Source organism: Quercus robur, chromosome 1 (genome assembly GCF_932294415.1).
Source record: "Quercus robur chromosome 1, dhQueRobu3.1, whole genome shotgun sequence".
NCBI classification, from domain to species: Eukaryota; Viridiplantae; Streptophyta; class Magnoliopsida; order Fagales; family Fagaceae; genus Quercus; species Quercus robur.
This window is the reverse complement of record NC_065534.1, coordinates 13,604,227-13,627,186: the sequence shown is the minus strand read 5'-3', so window position 1 is coordinate 13,627,186 and position 22,960 is coordinate 13,604,227. Positions and strand designations below refer to the sequence as shown.

Sequence of the window (22,960 nt, the reverse complement as noted above, 5' to 3'; positions counted from 1 at the left end):
GAAGCTCGAGACACTAGGATGCAAGAGTATCGGGGACAAGTCAAACGGCTACAGATGAGTTTTGAATCCTTCAGTCTGACGCACATTTCCAGGAGCGTAAACACCCATGCAGACTCGCTGGCCACTCTCGCCATGTCCTCGGCGCATAATCTGCCGCGAATGATCCTTGTTGAAGATCTATCGCAGGCAAGTTCCATCTGCAGAAACCCGACTCAAGTCCATCAGATCAGAAAAAGTCCTAGCTGGATGGACCCCATAAAGAGTTTCCTCCAAAATGACATCTTACCGGAGGAAAAATTGGAAGCCTAAAAGATACGCAGGAATGCTCCTCGTTTCTGGCTATCAGAAGACCACAAACTATATCGACGCTCTTACTCTGGGCCGTACCTACTCTACATACATCCAGAAGAGTCTGAGTCTTTACTTGAGGAGTTACACGAGGGGATTTGCGGAAGCCACACCGAAGGAAGATCGCTGGCGCACAGGGCACTCACCCAAGGGTACTGGTGGCCGAACATGCAAAGAGAGGCCCAAGAATACGCTAAGAAGTGCGACCAGTGCCAAAGATTCGCCCCGAATATCCACCAACCCGGAGGGGTTCTCAACCCCTTCTCTAGCCCATGGCCGTTCGCACAATGGGGCCTTGATATAGTCGGACCTTTCCCCAAAGCTGCGGGGAACAAGCGATACATAATAGTCGGAACTGATTACTTCACTAAATGGGTGGAAGCTGAACCCTTGGCCAACATTAGGGACGTGGACGCCCAAAAATTCATCTGGAAGAACATCATCACCCGCTTCGGGACTCCGCGTACACTCATTTTCGACAATGGTCTGCAGTTCGACAGTAAGAACTTTAGGGAGTATTGCCGCGAGTTTGGAATCATTAACCGGTATTCCACCCCCGCCTACCCTCAAGGAAATGGGCAAGTCGAGGCCGTGAACAAGGTCATAGTGAACGGACTGAAGAAGAGACTGGACGAGGCAAAGGGGAGATGGGTAGAAGAACTCCCCGACGTCTTATGGACTTATCGGACGACGCCACGACGATCGACCGGTGAGACCCCCTTCTCGATGACTTATGGGGCTGAGGCCGTGCTCCCGATCGAGAACAACTTTCCCATGCTAAGGTCTAAATTGTTTACCCCAAACGATAACGACGAGTTATTGGAACGAAGTCTGGACCTAGCTGAAGAAAGAAGGGAAAAAGCGATGATTCATATGGCCTATTATCACCAGAAGCTGAGACAGGGGTATGATGCTAATGTCAAACTGCGGCCTCTGGGTCCAGGTGATCTCGTGATGAGAAAGATTCTTGGCAGCGCAAAGAACCCCTCTTGGGGCAAGTTAGGGCCCAATTGGGAGGGACCATACCGTGTCACATCCGTGGCCGGAATAGGCGCCTACTACCTAGAAGATTTGGATGAAAAAGCTGTACCTCGACCATGGAATGTAAATAATCTCAGAAGATATTGTTATTAATGAGAATGGCTTAGCATACGTTTTCCTTCATGATTGTCCGCTACTTACTGTTCCACTGACAACTATTTATAAGTTTTAAACAGAACCTAAGTCCTGCATGGCTCCTCGGACCACAGACTTAGGGGAAATTAATACTTAAGAAAAACCATAAGTTTTAAACAGAACCTAAGTCCTGCATGGCTCCTCGGACCACAGACTTAGGGGACATTAATACTTAAGGCAACTAATCACAAGTTTTGGACAGAACCAAGGCCTTGTATGGTCCTCGGACTCAAGCCTATGGGGAAACCAAATGCACGAAAGAAAAACCATAAGTTTTGGACAGAACCAAGGCCTTGCATGGTCCTCGGACTCAAGCCTATGGGGAAACCAAATGCACGAAAGAAAAACCATAAGTTTTGGACAGAACCAAGGCCTTGCATGGTCCTCGGACTCAAGCCTATGGGGAAACCAAATGCACGAAAGAAAAACCATAAGTTTTGGACAGAACCAAGGCCTTGCATGGTCCTCGGACTCAAGCCTATGGGGAAACCAAATGCACGAAAGAAAAACCATAAGTTTTGGACAGAACCAAGGCCTTGCATGGTCCTCGGACTCAAGCCTATGGGGAAACCAAGTACAGAAGAAAAACCATAAGTTTTAAACAGAACCTAAGTCCTACATGGCTCCTCGGACCACAGACTTAGGGGAAATTAATACTTAAGGCAACTATCCATAAGTTTTAAGCAGAACCTAAGTCCTGCATGGTCCCTCGGACCACAGACTTAGGGGAAATTATTACTTATGATGGATTGGGAGATTATTACTTAAAGGAAATCATTTTAATGCATGCGTATAGTCTAGCACCATCGCAACCCTCAAATGCGCAGCCTAAAAACCCATTTTTATTTTGACCGTTTACCTGTATCTACATCGCTGCAAATGTTTAAAAAAAAAAAGAGCGCTACTGACGTACATCCATAGTAAGCAAAGCGAACATTTTATATTAATATTCCGAGTACATTAGAAAGAGAGGTCCTTACAAAAGAATGGAAAAATAAGACGACTCTCATTAAAAAAGAAAAAAAAAAAAAAAAAAAAAAAGAGTACAAAGATCAAAAGCCTAAAAGGCTAAGCCTTAGCGGGAGGATCTTCTTTCTGCTTGAGCTGAGGAGGAGGAACCTCAATGGTAGAGTCTGCGGCAGGATCCTTCGCCATATCAGGCACGAGGACGGCATCGGGCACCGCCAGATCTTGCTCCGAAGCGACTTGGGCTTCATCAAGGTTAGCTCGGATCTCCTGGGGATAGAAGATGCGCTCGGGCAGTCTTAGTACCGAATCCGCAAGAACTCCTGCAGCATCGAGAGCATGAGCCCATGAAATACTGCAGTAATCCCTGCACACCTCGGGGATCTCCTCGGATAGCCTGGCTTCCGTCTCTTCAGCCCCGAGCTGGCGAGCAGCATTCTTCTCGGCCTGAGTAGCCTCTCGGATCAGTTGGGCCTCCTCTTTGGCCTGCCTCAGCTCATCCTCAACTTTTTGCAGGGTAGTCTTGAGATCCTGCACTGCCTGCCTCTCAGTGGCGAGGTTAATCTGTGTCGAGTACAGCTCTTTGCGCTGGTCCTCCGCCTGGGTTTCGGCACTCTTTAAACCAGCCTCTGCACTTTTGCGCCGGTTCTCCGACACCTTGAACTCGTCCGAGAGTTTAAGGTGTTCGTGCTTGAGGGACCCCAAGGCTTTCTCCATCTCCGCCCGAGCCAGGGTCTCAGCCTCAACCCGACTACGGCTATCATGGCAAAACTCATCGGCCACGAACACCTGCTGAGTAATCTACGAACGAAACAAGATTGTTTTGAAAAAGAAATCTAACAGGGGTAAATAAATTAATAAAACAGTAAAAGGATTACTTACCAACGCGAGATCCCTTTTTAGGGATAGGAAGAGCTCGGCCTGAGAGAATCGCCTATAGGCCTCCATGTCCCGAGGAAGGAGTAGGGGTTGCTCTAAGGCATCCGCCACGTACCCTGCCCGGCCTCGGTTATACTCTCGGACCGAAGCATTGAAAGGGATGGCAACCCCATCCAGTTCCAACTTGGGGTTCCATGCACGAGGGGAAGCGCGCACGTCAGCAAGGTTCTCCTCATCCCGGCTCTCCGAGGAGTTACCCCTTCTGCTCCTTGGCGCCCGCGTAGTCTTTTGCTGCTTGGTCGGCTGGGCAGTCACCTCACCTTCCTCAGGAGTGTCAACCAGCCTCTTCTTCTTCAGGTCCGAATTAACCTTAAGGCCAGGGTCCGAGACGCCCTAAGGGACCACAGGGGGAAGGGTTTTGACCTGTGATGGAGTTGGTCCCTTCGATGACTGACCCTTCGATGACTGACCTTTCCCTCGGGAGGACATCAGCTCCTTTAGAGACTTTCCCTTTCCTGCCATGGGCTCTACCTCTTCGTCTGAAGTATCATCCGAGCAGATAACGATTGAGGGAATACCAACTGCGGAATGTTGGTCTTACTTTGCTTCGGGATTAGAAAGCTCCACCAAGGGGTTTTGCTGAATTTCCTCCTCGAAGTAAAACGTATCTATCTCTTCCTCAAGGGAAAGACGAGATGATTCAGCCCCTTCTTCAACCAAAACAGCAGCGCCAGGCTCGTTTACCGGAGGTAGCTGCTTTGCTAAGTAGGGATTTCTGACACCAGGCAACACAACTGGTGGCAGATCGTGGTCAGCTAGGAACCCGTCCTTGGACACGTCAATTCTAGCCAGCCTCGGACTGCCCGCCCTTATAGCGTGACCGACTGCCTGAAAAATGCTGCTCAGAGGTTGATAGCCCAGAACCAGATGGGCCGCACGCAACTGTCCGTCCTCGGCGACGTAAATCTCCGACCTAAGGAGATAGTTCAACGCTGGCACGTTCACAAAGTTTATCCGAGGAGCAACATGAATTTTGTCTGCAAACAAACCAAGAAAAGTGAGGTTAGACCATGAAATTTTCCAATTACAAAGAAAGCAAGAGAAATAACCCCTCAACACTAAATCCTTTCCCAAAAAGGACCAATCCTAAAAGCGCCGCACCTGGGTTTCCTGCCCGAGTTGGACAATGAATACCGTCGGACCACTCCCCAGAAGCAATGAGGAAGTCATTCTTCACGGTCTTATTGGATACTAGAAGATAAGAGATCAACCTAACGTCCTCGTTCCGGGATTTAAGATAATACCCATCATCCCCGAGGCGGTGACATTCGTACAGATAAGCCACATCGTGCCAAGTAAGGCCTAGATTCATCCGCTCGTCTAAGACATCTACACAGCCTAGTATCTTGAACATATTCGGGGCACACTGATACGGCGTCAACCTATGGTTGAACAGGTATTCCCTTGTGATCCTACGCATGGGAAGTGTCATCCCTCCCTCTATGAAAGCAATCATGGGGATAACGACTTCTCCCTCAACTCTATCTGTCAATACTCCTTCCAGAGGACAGTACCGCAGCCCAACCCCAGGGGGAATGTGGTATTTAGCCCTAAAGGCCTCCATAGCGGCTGGAGTTTTTACTAATTTTTCGAATCTACCCATCTGAACTGAAATGGGGAAATGAAAGTAGAGTCCAAGAAGAAAAGTAAAGTCCGAGGAGGGAATTGAAACGGCGAAAAGAACGAAATGTACTGGTACCTGCACAAAACGCTCAATGGGACGCCTGGAAATCTCTCTTGGACGAAACGCTTCACGAAGAACGGCTACGGTGGTGCAACGGACGCAAGTGTTCGTATATCTCTGGGATTTGATGGAGTTCTCTGGAGTCCTTTGAGGTTTATGAAATACAGATAAGAAGAAGGAACTGAACCCCTCTGATGTCTTATATAGCCAGGAGGAGAGAGAAAAGATCGCTCCTGCCTAACAATACGAGAAAAAACGATGGCCGTTCGATCCACGCCACGCCATTGGATGAAGGGAACATAACGCCTCCAGAAGTTAATGGCCGCGCCTCGTAAATTGTAGCGCGTCAAAAGTAACTGTCCGCACGCGCGCCACACGATCTCCTTATTTCCCTCCTCTCATAAACATCAAAACCCCGCTTTTCTCCTCGGAAGGAGATAAAAACCGGAGTTTTGAGGGGTTATTGTGGGGCCCGGCCCAAAAATAATGGGCTATTCCAAATTCAGGCCCGTCCGAGGAGCGTCCTGTCCGAAGGGAAACCACATATGAAGCACTACTCAATCCCAATAACGCCAAGGAAACCTGTCCGAGGAGTAACTCCTCCTCGGACATCACGAATCCCAGACGAGGAACTCTCTCCAGCTATTTCAGTTCATCCTCCCAACATATAAAATGAATAAAATCCAAAATATCTCATGGAAAGCTACCACCACATTAATTGCGCCCCAACCACCCCCTTGGCCGCATTAATGAGGAAAAGACACCTGAACAGTACCGCCTTGGCCTCTGCAACTCACAAAGGGACTGATGAGGGCGTCTGATGGGACAGGTGCTCAAGTAGATGCTTAGATGATCAACAGGTGTAAGGTTGAGATGAGAGGAAGAGAACTATATAATGTAGTAGAGTCCCTCAAAAAGAGGGACGAAAAAAAAACTGTATTGGAAACTGAAGAAATAGAATCAGACAGGAGAGATTCATTCTGGTGTCTTTATTTTTTCTGCAAACAATACTATCCATGTATCAGACCGATTAGGCTAACTGAGGCTAAGTTCTTTTGACCCATCCTCTACAAATATTTATTGTGGGTTGCGCTTTGGGCTAAGGCCTGATCAACTGAAGTTGGGCCAGGAAAATCGTGCAACTACATCTATCTTGTACTAAAAATAAAAATAAAAAATAAAAAAAAAACTTACTTTTTTTAATGAAAAAACCTACTTTTTCTTTTGTTGCAAAAACTTCTGTGTGTGTGTATATATATATATATATATATATATTTTTTTTTTATACTATCTATAACATGATTCCCTCTTTGATCTAGAATATTCTTGAAGGTAAAAAATATCTCAACCAATAATCAATGCTTTCTCCTACAAGTGTTTAAGAATAGGGTCAATAAAGTCACAAGATTCCCCATAAAATTCATTTTCTTAGACTAGACTTTTATATAGTTTAGGGCAAATTACAACTTACTCACTTGTGATTTGCCTGAAATTTAAGTTGCATACCTGTGGTTTAAAATTTGACACTTTACCTACCTAAAGTTAGCTCAGCTAAAGTTCCGTAACCCACCTCTATTAAAAATAGAGTTAAATATGTAATTTTGATCCACTTATATGTCTCTCTCCTCCAAAAACACAAACAACATAAAAATAAAGGCTAAAATGCAAAACTGACCCTCTAAGTTTCACCTTTTGTCATTTCAATCCTCTAACTTTAGTTTTGGTCAATTCAGTCATCTAAGTTTCAAAAGTGTTTCAATTCAGGCCTTCCACTAACTTCTGTTAATGCTATACCGTTAAGTGCAATTTTTTGTCTTCTTCAGTTTTTTATATTAAAAAATGTAAAAAACTTATTTAAATTAAAAAAAAAAATGTTGAAAGAAAGATGTAATTAAATTGTTTTCTCTTTCTGTTAAATCTAATAATCACCCTATAAAGGAATCCTCTCACAACAGTAAGTTGGAGGCGCTCTAGGATAGGGAAAACATCTCTTTCTTCATCATCTTCCCTTCCTGGGGCTATCAGCTGAAGATTATCCTGTACATTCACAATATTGCCCCTCTGATCTTCTCTTCAGGATTGTACTTTATCAGCCAAATCCTCTCTAATATTTAAAAAGTCAACCAAAGACCTCCTGTCAAAGCCACCAAAGACAATGTTGCCACTACTCCTCACCGGTCACTACCAACTATCCTTGCTTGGTGGTGGTTGTCTTTCTCTTAACTCGGTTCGACTAGGCCAATCTTCCTCTCTACGTTTTCTCATCAAACCCTCATTGGAGTTCCAACCCATGGCTGGGCTATTGTGCTTGGTTGGTTTCAAAGTCTTTTGGATTTGGTGAACAACCTAGTAAAGCTCCCTCTTCGATCTGGTTTGTGTCGTTGGATTCTTTCTCTCCAATCTAATATGGGTGTCCTTGGATTCTTTCTCTCTCCAATCTGATTTGGGTTTTCAAGTATAGTTTTTAGTCAAATCTTTTCTTATTTCTGATTTTGTTTTTAAAAACCAAATGAACCACAAAAAAAGAAAAACCCAAAAACATTGTTTCTTGAATAAATAATCATTGTTTATGTGTAGGGAATTTGTAAATTGTATATGTTACTGATGGTTGATGTTAGATAATTGTTTGCTATGCTTTGTTCTGAATTTGTATATGAAAATTTTGGGTCCGTTTGGATGCCATTTTTAGTTGTGAATCTTGTGATCAATGTAAAGAAATTTTTTGTTGTTTGTGTGCTGGGTTTGTGGTGTGTTATGGGGATTTCTTAATTTCTTAATTTTTTTTTTAATTTTAAATTAGTTTTCTGCATTTTTTAATATAAAAAACTGAAGAAGAAAAAAAAATTGCACTTAACAGTAGAGCATTAACAAAAGTTAGTGGAAGGTATGAATTGAAACACTTTTGAAACTTAAAGGACTAAATTGACCGAAATTAAAGTTCGGTGACTGAAATGGCAAAATATGAAACTTAGAGGATGAGTTTTGTATTTTAGCCAAAAATAAAAGAGAAAATAAGATCAAAAGGTGGTTGGTAACAAATTTTTCTCAATGTCTTAGCATTTTAAATATGTTTTAACGCTCATTGCATCAAATGCAGAGATTCAAACAAATACCGTAAAAGAATCATCATATCTAGCAACCATACAAATTCCTTCGTCAATTTTTAGCTTCATCAATTTATAACCACAAAATTCTTGAACTAAAATCTTCCCAATCAACCTTAAACCCAACATCATCAGCACAGAACTCACAACCTAGATTTGCAAAAACCCAGCAACTTGCGCCAACACGGAGGCTCCCTTTTGCATCTTCGTGGGTCCCATACTCCCATCGAGACTCCCATCTTCGTGTCATTAAATTTATAGTTTGGCAATGTAATTTCTTTGAATTTAATGTAGGTTTTTTTTTTTTTTTGGGTAGGCATGGGATGCGTATTACAGTGGCAAACCTTTGATAGTTGATGACATGTTTGATAGAGTAGAGGTCAAGTTGATTAACTCTTTTCAATCTCAATTTCCGACTGAAATTATCATTTATATGATTGTCTATTGGTCTATGAGGTTTAGCAAATTGTTATATGATGACAGTTAAAGCTAAGGTGGTATGGTTCGAAATCAATTGTCAAGTATTCTTATTGTAGTCTTGGGCGGCATTCAACCTACGCAGATGCAGAGGTAATTCTCTTTTGAACATTTATTCTTGTTCATGAATCTGTTCATGTATCCTCTCACTATGTGTGTCTTTTCTATCAACTCACAATGAATTGTTAGAGATATCAAGGCCCGAGCCTGTTTGTAGCTAGGTAGTTATTCTTGTAATGCAAATGCTAAGACATTGAATAAAGTTTGTTACCAACCACCTTTTGATCTTATTTTCTCTTGTATTTTTATGTATTTTTGTGTTTATGGAGGAGAGAGACATAAAAGTGAAGCAAAATTATATATTTAGCTATATTTTTAACAGAGGTGGGTTACAAAACTTTAACTGAGCTAACCTTATATGGGTAAAGTGTCAAATTTCAAATCACGGGTAGGTAACTTAAATTTTGGGCAAACCGCAAGTGGGTAAGTTGTAATTTGTCCTATAGTTTAAAAATAACCTTTACACCCTATGTTTAAGCTGTGACAAAACTTAGGCTCCGTTTGGGAGGAGGGAATGGAATGGAATAAAATGAATATTTTTAGAATATTCTTTCCTCCTCTTGTTTGGGAGTTTTAACGGAGGGAATGGAATGTCTATTCCCTCGTTTGGGAGTTTAAGTGGGAGGGAATGGAATGGTTAGGAGGGAATGCTCATTCCTTCCTTTTCCCTCAAAACCTCAAATTTTTGTTCCCCTCAAAATTGGGAGGAATGGGAGGGAATGAATTTAGGTTTAATGAAATTTTTGTTAAAATCCCTAAAATACCCCTTTAATATCAACCTTTTTTTTTCTCATTCAGCCGTAAGAAAAATAAAGCTATAATTCTTGCACAATATTGTCTGTCCTCTACAAAGTGAAGTTGCTGCCGCTGGTCTCTTTTTTTTTTTTGTTGCAATTTTCAAATATTGCTCAAACCAAGTATGTCTATCTTTTTCTTTTCCTTTTCGGTTGTTTGCTAGTCTTTTTTTTTTTTTTTTATGAACTATTTGCTAGTGATTCATGAGAGTGATATATAGTGTTTTTGTACACCTAAAAACCAAAACAAACTACATTCTGTACAACTAAAAACCTTGAAAGTGAAAAGAAACGAAAAAAACCTTGAAAGTGAAAAGAAACGAAAACTGCTGTTTCCTGTACAGCTAAAAAAAAAATTGTATTTAGAAATTTGAAAGTGAGAATTGCTGGAAAACTGCTGTAGAACTACTGTGAATTTGAAATTGAGAACCGCTAGAGAACTCAAATTTGCTTTTTACTCTGTTTCCTCTTTGATTCTTCTGTTATTTATGAAGCAAGTGGTGTGTTACGTACACTTGCAGCTTTAAGTCAACCATCCAATTAGTTAATAGCTCCAAGGCTTCACCACGTGTATGGTTAAGAGGAAATGTCTACAAAAGCTAGTGTACAAGTTTAGACAAAAGACAGGTGTGTGGTTAAGAAAAAAGCAAGAGTAAAAAAAAATTTAAATGAGAAGAAACTAGAAAGTAATGCACTGTTGTAGAAAATCATACACTGAGTTAACATAGAAATTTATTTTTTTACTATTAATGCTGAACATGAAAATGATTCAGCCTAGGACCGAGTAACATGACTCTGCCCAAATTCAAATCAAGGCATTTCATTGAATATATTCTTAGCCAAAAATAATGCAAACAAATTTATTGCCCACTACTTATTCATGAAATCACAACAGAATTCTTGCAATGCAAATAACAAAACCAATATTAGACCAAGATAGTTCCCTTTTCTATCCATCAATCTATGTTATAATTTATCAACGTCAATTCCCTTTCTGTCTAAACAAAATATATACATAATATATTTTATGCATTTGTTTACAACTTATTAAGATGTTAAAGCTAGTGTACAAGGACAGGTGTGTGGTTAAGAAAAAAACAAGAGTAAAAAAAATTTTAAATGAGAAGAAAATAAAATGAAAAGTATTTTAATTAAAATAATAGTAGTTTAGAACTTTAATAAGTTGGAGTAGATTATTTTTAATATAAAGTTTTTTATGCCTGAGGCCTACATATTTTTGATGGAAAATCCAACATATAAAGAGATGTTCTTTGGTTGCCCAGATCATGAGCGCAAATGTGTCTTATTGACACTGATGTCTAGGCCTAAAAATTAAAAAAGTGTGGGATTTTTTGGCCAACCTTAGTTTTGGAATGGATTATGTTATTTTGTTTTGTTTTGGCATGACTCATTACCGAAGTTTTTTTTTTTTTTAAAGATATTTGTTTGCATTGTTAGACAATATTTATTTTGTTGAGAATAAATATATGATGCGTGAATTGCTTTACAACATAGAAATATACATAACTTGTTTTTTAGCTACAATAATTTTTTTTTCCTTAATGAAATTGGGAGATGGAGATGTATTAAATTATCAAATCCATTGTAAAGCATACCAGCCAAAAAAGATCCAATCCAAAACTAGCAGCCCCTAAAAATAAATTTGCAAATTGAAATAAAGAAATTGTACTATTGTTAATTTTTCATGCCATTATCTTCATCTGTTAAATTATTGATTAGCGTGATACAATCTATTCACCTTGACAAAACAATATTGTAATTCAATAATCTAACACAGACCCAATTGTGGCTAACTAGTTTCACATCATCCACTAAATACTAAGCATTTCAAAGCAATTATAAGTTCTCATTGATTATTTTTTATGTTCTTTAAAATGAGAGGTATAATAGTAATGTTATTATAAAATGATTCCATTCCATTCCTTCCAATGTCACTCCCAAACGGTGTTACTTACTTTCCATTCCATTCCATTCCATTCCTTTATTTTATAACATCCAAACAAGATTTTTAAATCACATTCCATTCCATTCCTTTCCCTACTAAATCCATTCCATTCTATTCCATTCCATTCCATTCCTTTAATGATCATTCCATTCCATTCCATTCCTTTATAAACTCCCAAACGGACCCTTAGGGACAACCTGATCAAAATACATCTCTAACTCTACCTAAAACAATGCTTACAAAAAAAGGACCACTCTCCCACTAACTCAACTTATCAAAATAATAATTCCCTTGTCCACTAAATCATTGCCGAAATTCAAATTTACTACAGTAACTCATATTGAAAAATGATAACCTACCCTTTTTTGTCCTGTAAATCTCTTTTGCAAGATAGAAACCTACTTTTAAAATCTTTTTTTTTTCTTCACCTTCTTAAAAAGCAAAAGAAAACAAAAACAAATACCGTTCATGTAAGTTTTATTAAATTATCCCATCATGTAAATTTTTTTTATTAAATTATTCCATAGTTAAAAGAATTTCTAGTTATCCACCAATCTTTTTTACTTATTTAAGTAAAATTATTAAGTTTTTAAATATTAAATTTTAGGTTATAAAATATTTCTCTCTTATTTTTTTTTTCTTAACCACATTCAATTCTAAAAAAAAAAAAAAAAAAAAAAAAAAAGAAGAAGACGAAGAAGAAGAAGATTGGAAAATCTATCCCTATTCTCACTTTGTCACGTTGAGTTTAAGAGTTAAACTTAAAAAAATAAAAATAAAAAGTTAAGTTAGAGTTTAAAACTGACTTAGGGTTGAAAAAAAAATAAAACACCTTATCCTAATCACATCATCCATGTAGTTTTTATTTTTAGTTTTTTAGTAGATTATCCCATGTAGTTAAAAGAATTTTCGGTTATCCACCACTCTTTTTCACTTATCTAAGTAAAATTTTTAACTTTAAAAATCCTCTCTCTCTCTCTCTCTCTCTCTCTCTCTCTCTCTCTCTCTCTCTCTCTCTCTCTCTCTCTCTCTCTCTCTCTCTCTCTCTCTCTCTCTCTCTCTCTCTCTCTCTCTCTCTCTCTCTCTGCAAAAGGATAGAAAGTCTAACCCCATTCTAGCTCCACTTTGTCACGTTGATTTTAAAAGGTAAAAAAATATTTTTCTTATTCAAAGTAGGTTTTATTTATTTTTTACCAAATCATCCACTGCAATTAAAACTTAAAAAAAAAAAAAAAAAAAACACTATGGGGCATAAGAATTTGAATAAGGTACTTGTGCCACGTGTCATACCCATAGTCGAGGAGTCCATTATCGCGCCGAAGAGGTCACATGCTCGGACAGTAGGACCACGTCAGTGGCACGTTACCAGAAGAGGTCATACTGTAGAGAAAAAGTTTTGGGGAGGGAGTTAGTCCTGACATGACTGAAGGGATGGTGGCTACCACCACATTTAATGCATCCCACCAAATCTCCTAACTGCATTTATGAGGAGAAGACTCCTGAATAGTACTGCCTTGGCTGCCCCAACTCACAAGGAGTTTGGGAATGTGTCTGATGAGACAAGCACTCAAGTGGCCTGGACGATCAACAAATGGAGGGTCAAGATCATCTAAAGGGAGCTATATAATGTAAGAGACCCTCCTGGGAAAAGGGACAAGAAAATTTGTAGAGAACACATTGTAGTAACAAGAACTGAAATTGTATCAAAGTCCAAAAGAACTAAATTCAAGAATCATTCTCCTCGAACTTCGCCGAGGAAGGATTTCCTTGCTTTAAACTTTTCTTTCTTTGCTTTCTTAATATCTTTGATCCATTATGCACGTTGCCTGATCTATTGAGGCCTAGCTTTTAAGCCCAGTCTCTACAAATTTATTGTGTTGGGCTCTTTGAGCCTGAATCCTTCTACCCTTTGGGCTCAGGAACCAAAACCATACCCTTACAATTGGCACCATTTGTGGGAAAGCTTGAGCTTTAGTAAGTTCAACATCCAACCATGGTAGGATCAATGCAAGACCAAGAGGAGTCTATTGGTTCCCAATGCCAAGATCAGTTCATTAACCTTAAGCGAATGAGGGACCACGAGGTTAGTGTGCACACCACGCATACTAGCAGGAACTAATCTCGAGGCAGAAGTTACATCTCTCATAAGGAAAATACTAGAAGCATGCAATTGGAGATTGACTTTCTTCGTAGGAGGCTATGCCACAAGCGACGGAGAAGGACTCCCTTAGATTCTGGCCCCTCTTCTGATGATGAAGGGGATGGTAGCTACTGGTCCAGGTCTAGGATTCCTCCCAGTGAGTTTTTTTCGTACGATGAGGACTGTCATTACAAACGGAGGAATGAGAATCCATCTCGCGAAGGTACGGACAATGATGCTATGAGTAGTGCTCTCAACCAGATCTCTAAATCACTGTTTATGCATAGAATAGAAGGGGGAAAGCTTCCTCGACGGTTTGCTCAGCTAACATTCACCGTGTATAATGGTAGAACGGACCCTATGGAGCACATCAACCACTTCAACCAGAGAATGGCCGTTCACCCTCGGAACGAAGCTTTGATGTGCAAAGTGTTCCTATCCAATTTTGGGCCCGTGGCAATGAGATAGTTCGACGATGTGAAAGAAGGTTGTATTAGCTTCTTTAAGGAGCTTACTAGGGCCTTTGGGGCTCGTTTTGTGACTTGCAGTAGGGTTCCTCGGCCTTTAGATTCCCTGTTATCTATGACCATGCGAGAGGGGGAGACCCTGAAAACATATTCTAACAGGTACTAAGAGATGTTCAACGAGATAGATGGGAACTTCGATGATGTGGCTATAAGGACTTTCAAGCTCGACTTGCCCGTCGAGCATGATCCGAGAAAGTCTTTGATTAGGAAATCGATTAGGAGTGTGCATCAGCTCATGGACTGTATTGATGAGTATAAGTAGGTCGAGGAGGACCAGTAATAGGGAAAAGGGAAAGCTAAAGTGGTCCCTCAGGATAGAAAGGACTTCAAGTCGGATAGGTACAATAACAATCGACCTCAGAGAGACTTTACGAGGCATTCTAGGTCCACTACTACTCAGGTAGTCAGTATTGTGTTTCGAGAGCTAGTACACCAAATCCTAGAGAAGAATAAGAACAAGCTATATTTTTAGTAGCTAAACAAGATGGGAGGAGACCCCACGAAGCACAACCAAAGTCTTCATTGCCAGTACCACTAAGAGCAGAGGCATACCACTGAAGATTGTAGGACGTTGTGGAGTTATTTGGAGCAGTTGGTTAAAATTGGGAAGTTAAAGCAATTCTTGTATCAACCTAATGGACAGGGTAGTCAGGCAAAATTGGGGGCTCAGAAAGGTGCTTCTATAAGACTATCTTTAGGTACAATTAATGTCATCCTTGCTACTTTTGGAAAAATTGGTTCTCGACCATCTAGGGTGTTGTCAATAACTCAGCCATTTATCGGAGACTTACCCCCTGATTCGAAGAGGAGTAGAGTGGAGGTCCAACCAGCTTTAAGCTTCTCCGATGAGGACAAAGTCGAAACCTTGTAGCCACACGATAATGCCCTGGTGGTTACTCTTAAGATAAGAGGGTATGATGTGAAGAGGGTGTTGGTAGATCAGGGCAGCGATGCAGAGATCATGTATCCTGACCTATTTAGGGGACTAAAGCTAAGGCTCGAGGACCGAACTTGCTATGACTCCCCTCTAATATGGTTTAATGGGAAGATTGTCTTCCTAAGGGGCCAAATTAGACTGCCTGTTTAGATAGGGCCAGAAGTTGTGGAAGTGAATTTCATCGTAGTAGATGCCTACTCCCCTTACACTATTATTCTAGCAAGACCTTGGCTACACGCCCTGGGAGCTGTGTCTTCCACCTTTCACTTAAAAGTGAAGTAGTAGTCAAGGAACCGGGTCGAGGAGCTGGTCGGAAGCCAGTCTGTGGCTAGACAGTGCTTGGTGGCCGCAATTAGACATCATGCTGAAGGTGAACCCTCGATGTCAGCCGAGCAGGGTTTATAGCAATCAAGGGTGCCAGTGTTGTCTATGGGGGTAGTGGCAGAAGGGACTAAGTGCGAGCAACTAGAAAAAGTTGTTATTGGCAACGATGAGGCGAAGTTCTTTCAGGTCAGAGCTTAGCTGCCTCTTTGGGAGAGGCAACAGCTGATGGATTTTCTTAGGAAGAATATTGATGTATTTGCATGGAGTGCCTATGACGCCCCTAGGGTAGATCCAAATTTCATTTGCCACCATTTAAATGCCAATCCATCTGCCATCCCCAAGAAGCAACCACTACGACGCTCATCTAGGGAACATTCTAATGCCGTGAAGGGGGAAATACTCAAGCTTAAGCGGGCTGGGGCCATAAAGGAGGTATTCTACCCCGAGTGGCTAGCTAGCATAGTGGTGGTGAAGAAGAAAACTGGGAAGTGGCGAGTGTGTGTGGACTTTACAGACTTTAATAAAGCTTGCCAGAAAGACCATTTCCCTCTACCTCAGATAGATTAATTAGTGGATGCTACTATAGGCCATCTTCGGATGAGCTTTTTGGACGCCTTTCAGGGTTATCATCAGATACCATTAGCTTTGGACAATCAGGAAAAAAACTGCTTTTCTTACACCTACTGGGAATTACCATTACAAAGTAATGCCCTTCGGATTGAAAAAAACGGGGTCTACCTACTAGAGGATGATGACTAGGATGTTTGAGTTTCAGTTGGGCAAAAATATTGAGGTGTACATAGATGATATGGTGATAAAGAGTAAAGTAAAGTCTGAGCATATAGGTGACCTCGGGAATATTTTTGAGATATTGAGGAAACACAAACTGCGTCTTAATGCCGCTAAGTGTTCCTTTGGTGTAGGCTCTAGAAAATGTATGGGTTATATGGTTACCCACCACGGAATCGAGGTTGACTCTGATCAGATTAGAGCCATTAATGAGCTACAGCCTCCTCGGAATCCCAAAGAGGTCCTGAAGTTGACAGGAATGACTGCCGCTTTGAATCAATTCATTTCTCGGTCAGCGGACAGGTATATGCCTTTCTTCTAGTTGTTGCATAAGTGGAATGGATTTGAATGGACAGAGGAGTGCTCCTCAGCCTTCCAGCAGTTGAAGGAATATCTTTTTCGACCACTTATTATGTCCAAGCCTAAATGGAAGGAGGTTTTATTCGCTTACATTGTTGTAGCCTCACATACGGTGAGTCTAGTACTGGTGCGGGATGATGATGGGGTGCAGAGACTAGTCTATTATATAAGCAAATCATTACATGAGGCAGAGATTTGCTATTTACCATTGAAGAAGGCCATCTTGGCAATAGTGCATGCTACACAAAAGCACCTACATTACTTCCAGGCCCACACTGTTGTGGTTCTAACCCAACTCCCTCTCCGATCACTGCTTCAGAAAGCTGATTACACAAGAGGGGTTACAAAATAGGCAACGATCTTAGGAGCCTTCGATATTAAATACATGTCTCGCACCTCTATAAAGGGCCAGGTCCTCGTCGATTTAGTGGTAGAGTTTGCTAAACCTTCATTTGAAGAAAACGATGAAAGGCTAAGCATGAATGGAAAATCAGTTAGGATGTTCTTCTCGTAAGGACCTCTCTCTTAGAAGGTGTATGTTGACGGTAGGGCAAGCTAAAGGGGATCAAAAGTGGGGCTGGTTGTAGTATCTCCTGAAAGGATCATTATTAAGAAATCCTTAGGACTGGGCTTCTCGGCCACAAACAATGAGGCTGAGTACGAGGCTTTGTTGGTGGGAATGGCTATGGTTCAGAAAATAGGAGGAAGAACAATAGAGATGTTCTCAGATTCGAGGTTGGTTGTGGGCTAAGTAGAGAGAGAATTGGAAGTCAGGGATGTGAGAATGCAAGACTACCTGAACCAGGTTAGGCTCTTGCAATCAAGGTTTGACTCTTTTTTCTTACACCAAATCCTTAGAAGCAAAAATACGCATGCCGATTCCCTTGCCACTCTTGCAACCTCCTCAATACAGAGTCGACCTTGGGTCATCCTAGTTGAGGACCTATACAGCCCTACCGAGATGAAGAGGGAGAAGGTTCATATTCATCAACTTAGGGTAGGACCCAGTTGGGATGATCTTCTTGTAGGGACCTCTTTCTTGGAAGGTGTATGTTGACGGCATAGTAAGCCAAAGGGGATCAAAAGTGGGGCTGGTTGTAGTATCTCCTGAAAGGATCATCATTGAGAAATCCTTAGGACTTGGCTTCTCGGCCACGAACAATGAGGCTGAGTACGAGGCTTTGTTGGTGGGAATGGCTATGGTTTAGAAAATGGGAGGAAGAACAGTAGAGATGTTCTCAGATTCGAGGTTGGTTGTGGGCTAAGCAGAGAGAGAATTGGAAGTCAGGGATGTGAGAATGCAAGACTACCTGAACCAGAATTTTAGTTGAAGTAGAATTTTCAAGCTCTTGAAACATATATCTAATAGAGTTTTACTTAAACTAAACTATTGTAACACTTGATAAGATAATTACAGGTTGAAGAGAAATAATAAATATATAAGATATAAAACCTAAAATAAAAAGAAAATGAAAATAGTGGTGATGTGGAAAATTATAGGAGCTCTAGAAACTTCGGTTTTGTAAAGTTGTGATTGACAACCATCTGTTTTGTTGGCTATAATTCCGTGCAAATTTGATTATAATTTTAATCAATCTTTTGTACCCTATATTTATTGTAGGATTTGATTGTAAGGGTTGTGTGATAGAGATAAAGAGAGAGTGTGATGACTCAAGCTATTGAAGACTGAAGAGGTTTTCACGGGTATCTCACGACTTAGCATCCCGCAAAGTAATGCATGTGCCCTGCACATGACTAGAATGCGAAGAGTCAGTACAAATGGAGATAGCTGTGTCTCATGAGTATCTCATGGATAAGGCCTTCCTGCGAGACACCCACGAAACATTCTGTTCTGCCAGACTGTACTATCTGATACACACTTTCTTTACCCACACTATATATACCCACATTACACACAAATGTAAAGGAGCGCTTCTGAGAGAAAACCCTAGCCTCAAACCTTGAGAGTTAGAGATTATCATACCCATATATCTCTACACATATGCTTGTCGATTTCCTCAACTCCTACCTCTCCATTTCCATACCATTGAGAGGTTGATAGCCCAAACACTTATCACACCCTTTCAGAGTGTCAAGTAATCATTTGGTGCTGCTAGGAAGTATTGGAAGAAGCCAGGATTTGGCGGATGCAATCAGGTGGATTGCAAGATCTAGAGAGCTAGACAAGACACGGTTCCGAGAAGTCTTGTTGGAGTAGGAGCTTGGAGGGCTTAAGTACAGCGGGTAGATTAGGCTTGGAGGGTCTCTTGCTAACCCATGTATCCCAACTGATTGTTTAGTGGATTGATTACTGCTTGGAGGGCGACGGAGAGATTTTTCGCCGAGTTCTTCGGTTTCCTTTTCGATAACACATCGGCGTGTTATATGTGTTTGCATTCTTCTTCCATACTCTTTTACATTTCATTTTACTACTGTGATTATATGAATATGTGTTAAAGTAGCTTGTTTGTTTATCCGCTCGCATTTACACTTTTCTGCACTTAGAATTAAGTTAGTGTAAAATCTATTGAGCTGTATCTTTTATTTGGGGGTCTAAACACCTCTTGTGTTTTTAACACATTTTTGAGCTTTCAATTAGTATCAGAGCGGGTACACTTGATTTGGTTTCATTATCTAAGTGTGATCCTTGACCCCATGTGTGTTTCACCGTGGATAATGCTTTGTATGCTTCTATGCTTCTATGGATGTTGTTGATTGTAGCATGCCATGTGTTTGTGAAAATGCCTCTATGAGTGTTAATCCTCATAATTGTGATGACATGTTACTTGAATCTATAGGTGTTGTTGACAAACTCTTGAAGAAAGGAGCTAAGAAGTTTCATAAGAATTTGAGCAAGTTTCGTTGTAAAAAGGATGATTTGATTGCTAAACTCAATGAATCCAATAAATTGGTTGAAAAGTATAAGAAGCTTGCTAAAATTCTCTTGAAAAGATAAAAGAGTTTGAAAGTTTAAACATGGACTTGGATGCTAAACTAGTTTTGTCTAACAAACTTGTTGATGATCTTAAATGTGAAAATGAATCTCTTAAGATGCATGCCAAATGTTTGATTGCTAAACCTATTGCTAAAAAGGAAGAAAATATATGTTGCAATCATGTTGTGGTACCCGATTTTATGCCTATTGTGTGTTCTACCACAAAGGACAAATCAGTGTACATTCATCTACATAAAAGGAATCAAAAGGTGGAGAGAAAGGCTCTTAAGCCTAAGCCTCTATTTAGGTCTCATCCTAGGGAATTGAGTGGATCTAAATTTGTTCCTACTTGCCACCATTGTGGTGTGATCGGTCACATAAGACCTCAATGCTCCATGTTGAAGATAGAACAAAATCATGGTGCTAGATCCCTCCCTAAAAAGCCTAGTGGACCTAAACACATTGTTTGTCACCATTGTGGTGCTTTTGGTCATTTAAGACCTCATTGCTCTAAGTTTCATGCTCTTAAAAGAATTAAAAGAAAAGAGAAACTTGAGATTCTTGGAAGTTGTACAAAAAAGGGTAAACCAGATTTGAGTGAAAATAGCATGTTGTTAAAGAAAGTGTTTAATGCTCTTAACTCCTAGTCTATGTGCATTTCCGGTTCTTATTATTCCAACCCTCGTTTCACTTCACATGAGACACTTATTCCAAACAATTGTTCTGTTTGGATGAGGAAGGGTTCATATGGTTGAGCCTATGCTTTTTTGGTCCTTGATCTAATTCTTTCGATCTTTGTAGGACCCTTCATGCATTAGATGCTTCATTGTCATGCATTTGTGCATCTTGCATCTCTTTATATGCATTGTTTCTGTTGTTTTTGCATTTGATCTTACTTTATTGCTTTTGTTTTATGTGAGTAAAATTTCAAAACCACATAAAAAGTGAAAAATTGAAAAAGTTTGATCGTATATGTTTGAGCACATTTCACATGTGAGTTTGGCCTAGTTCTTTCGTACTAATGGTGTAGTGCATTTACGAGCTTAGCTTGTTATGTATGCACATATATCTTTGTGGGAGAAATCTTGAAAACTATGTGTGATTGTTGTAAATAGATCTTCAAGCTTGTCATGAATAATTGGTCAATAGTCTTGATGATCTTGATACTTGCAAAGACTTGTGCCTATATCTCTTCCCAATTTATTTTTATGTTTTTGCTATGGAGCTCAACAAATGTAAATCTCAAAATGAAAAGAGATAATGAGCTGCAAAAGTCGTCACACATACTAGTATTTGACTAGGAAAAAGGGAAAGCGACTTGTATTGAAAATGTATGATGCCCAAAAAGCCAAAGGCTTGTTCATTAAATTGAAATATCAAAAATTTCAGACGTCGATCTCCAAATGAGATGTATTGATTCAAAATGTTCAAATGTTGTGAATTGTAAAGAAGCCAAATGAAAAGCTTCAAAGATATGTAATCATTTTCTTGTGGGAGGTCATATATGCTTATTTCTATAATTGAGATAGACCACTTGACTTAGTACTAGTTGTGTATGACTTGATTGAATTGATCATTGAAGTTTCACTTTAGACTAAGGATTATTCCACACTTGATCCACACACACAACACACAAGTTTAATGTTCAGTGAATGCCTATTTCATTTGTGTGTTTGTATATGTTCAAATGTGATGTGTGTGTGCTCAACCATATGTGGGTCAAACCAAAAAGATTTTGTTCTTTTTGTTTGCTTTTGGATGTGATTTGTATCACCCATGTTTTTCTAAGTTTTTCAAGTTGTTTTTGTGTGAAAAACATGTTTTTTGGGTGTTTTCGTGACTTATTTCATGTGTAAGTTCAGTCACAAGTTACAGGGTTCAATTCTCAAGTTTTTTAGTTTTGGACAGAAAGTTCCGCAACTATTTTGCGATTGTTTCGCTATTAAATCTTACCAACGAGATACCAGCGAAAATTCACGGGTATGTAACCAGTGAAACTTCCCACGAAAATTTCCAGATCAGCTTTTAAAGGGCATTTCATGGGACATTTGTTCTAAACGTCTCCCATCTTCTCCTAAACCTCTGTTTTCATGTTTCTACGTCAAAACCCAACTAAATTCAAGTGTTTTTCATTTCATAAACATCTCTAAGGTAATCTTTAATTCTTTTCATCAATTTGGATCCTTAGATTATGTTTTTGGGGGTTTTATGTTCATAGTTGGGATTTTTGTTAAATGGGAGTTGGAAAACTTATTTTTTGTCAATCTTTTTTATTAGGCTCTATTTTAAATGATGACTTGCTTTGGATATTGGCCCCTTGTGGCAAAAATAACATGTATTTAAGCAAGTTTTTCATATGTTCTTGCATTGTTTAACATACATGTGTAATCTGTGCACTCTAAGTGTTTAATAAAATGCCCAAATGGCATTTTCTTGTTATTTTGGACTCCGATGAGAACCAAATTTTGGAGATCACCATAATTATTCATTTTTATTATGTTTTGATCATTGGTGGTATGTTTTATACACTTTGCCCTGTGAGTGCTTATTCATGCATTAGTCATGCATCTCTCATGCACACTAGAAACACCTTGCTGCACACACTCTAACACTTGACATGTTTTGCATTTACTCATGCTAGTTAAGTCCTTTTAGACCTTTTAGCACATATAATATGTTCTTGTGTCCTTGTCGTGCCTAGGTTTATATCATGTTCCATCATCCTTAGTATGTCATGTTTATTTTATGCTTTGTAGCATTTTTTTTAATGTTTTTGTCTTGTGTTTGAGCTTCATTTTTTCATTCATCTTGCACTCCTCATGCATCATCTTTTACCCTTGTCATATCTTCTTTTCTTTCCCACCTTCCTCTTGATTCATTTGTCTATTCGTGACAAAAAGGGGGAGTGTATACTTTCATCATTTATATATGACTCTTGTGCACATTCTTTAAGGAAGAAGTTCTACCTCGTGCACATTCATAGGGGGAGAAAGCCATAGGGGAGATGCATATACTAAGAGGGAGAAGACATTTTTTTTATAGAAAACCTTGGTTTACTTTACTATGTTTACTACTTTCATTTAAAGCTTTAGTACTCTGTTTTAATTTCAGTTCATATTCAATGTTTATGTTTACCTTATTGCTTTGTAACATCTTTTTGTACTTTTAAGATATTGCCAATATGTCTTAAGTACCTCACTCTTGTGCCCTAGTAGGATCTTATTCCTAGATGCATATACTTCATGTATTTTGCATTGGTCGAGTGTTGGAAATGTAATTGATCTGTGGGATTGGTCTTTATTGCATTGCGTGTCCGGATGAGCATTTACTTGCTAAATGTTCATTGTAGTCATTCTTCAATGACTGATCCTGTTTGATCAAGTTATGCTTACATGTTCTATTGTCTTTACTAATTTGATCTCATTTTACTTGCT

The 22,960-nt window shown here is 39.7% G+C and overlaps 1 protein-coding gene across 1 annotated transcript in view; it reads right to left on the bottom strand.

The window, feature by feature from the left end:
• The window catches only part of LOC126720635 (subtilisin-like protease SBT4.15), a gene marked incomplete at its 5' end in the record, with an annotated part of 32,375 nt that extends 10,071 nt beyond the window's left edge, over positions 1–22,304 (bottom strand). Inside the window, one exon of the mRNA XM_050423382.1 lies at positions 22,284–22,304. Within this exon, the coding sequence (XP_050279339.1) occupies positions 22,284–22,304 (21 nt within the window). The remainder of the gene's footprint in view (positions 1–22,283) is intronic.
• Between the last annotated feature and the right edge of the window lie 656 nt (positions 22,305–22,960).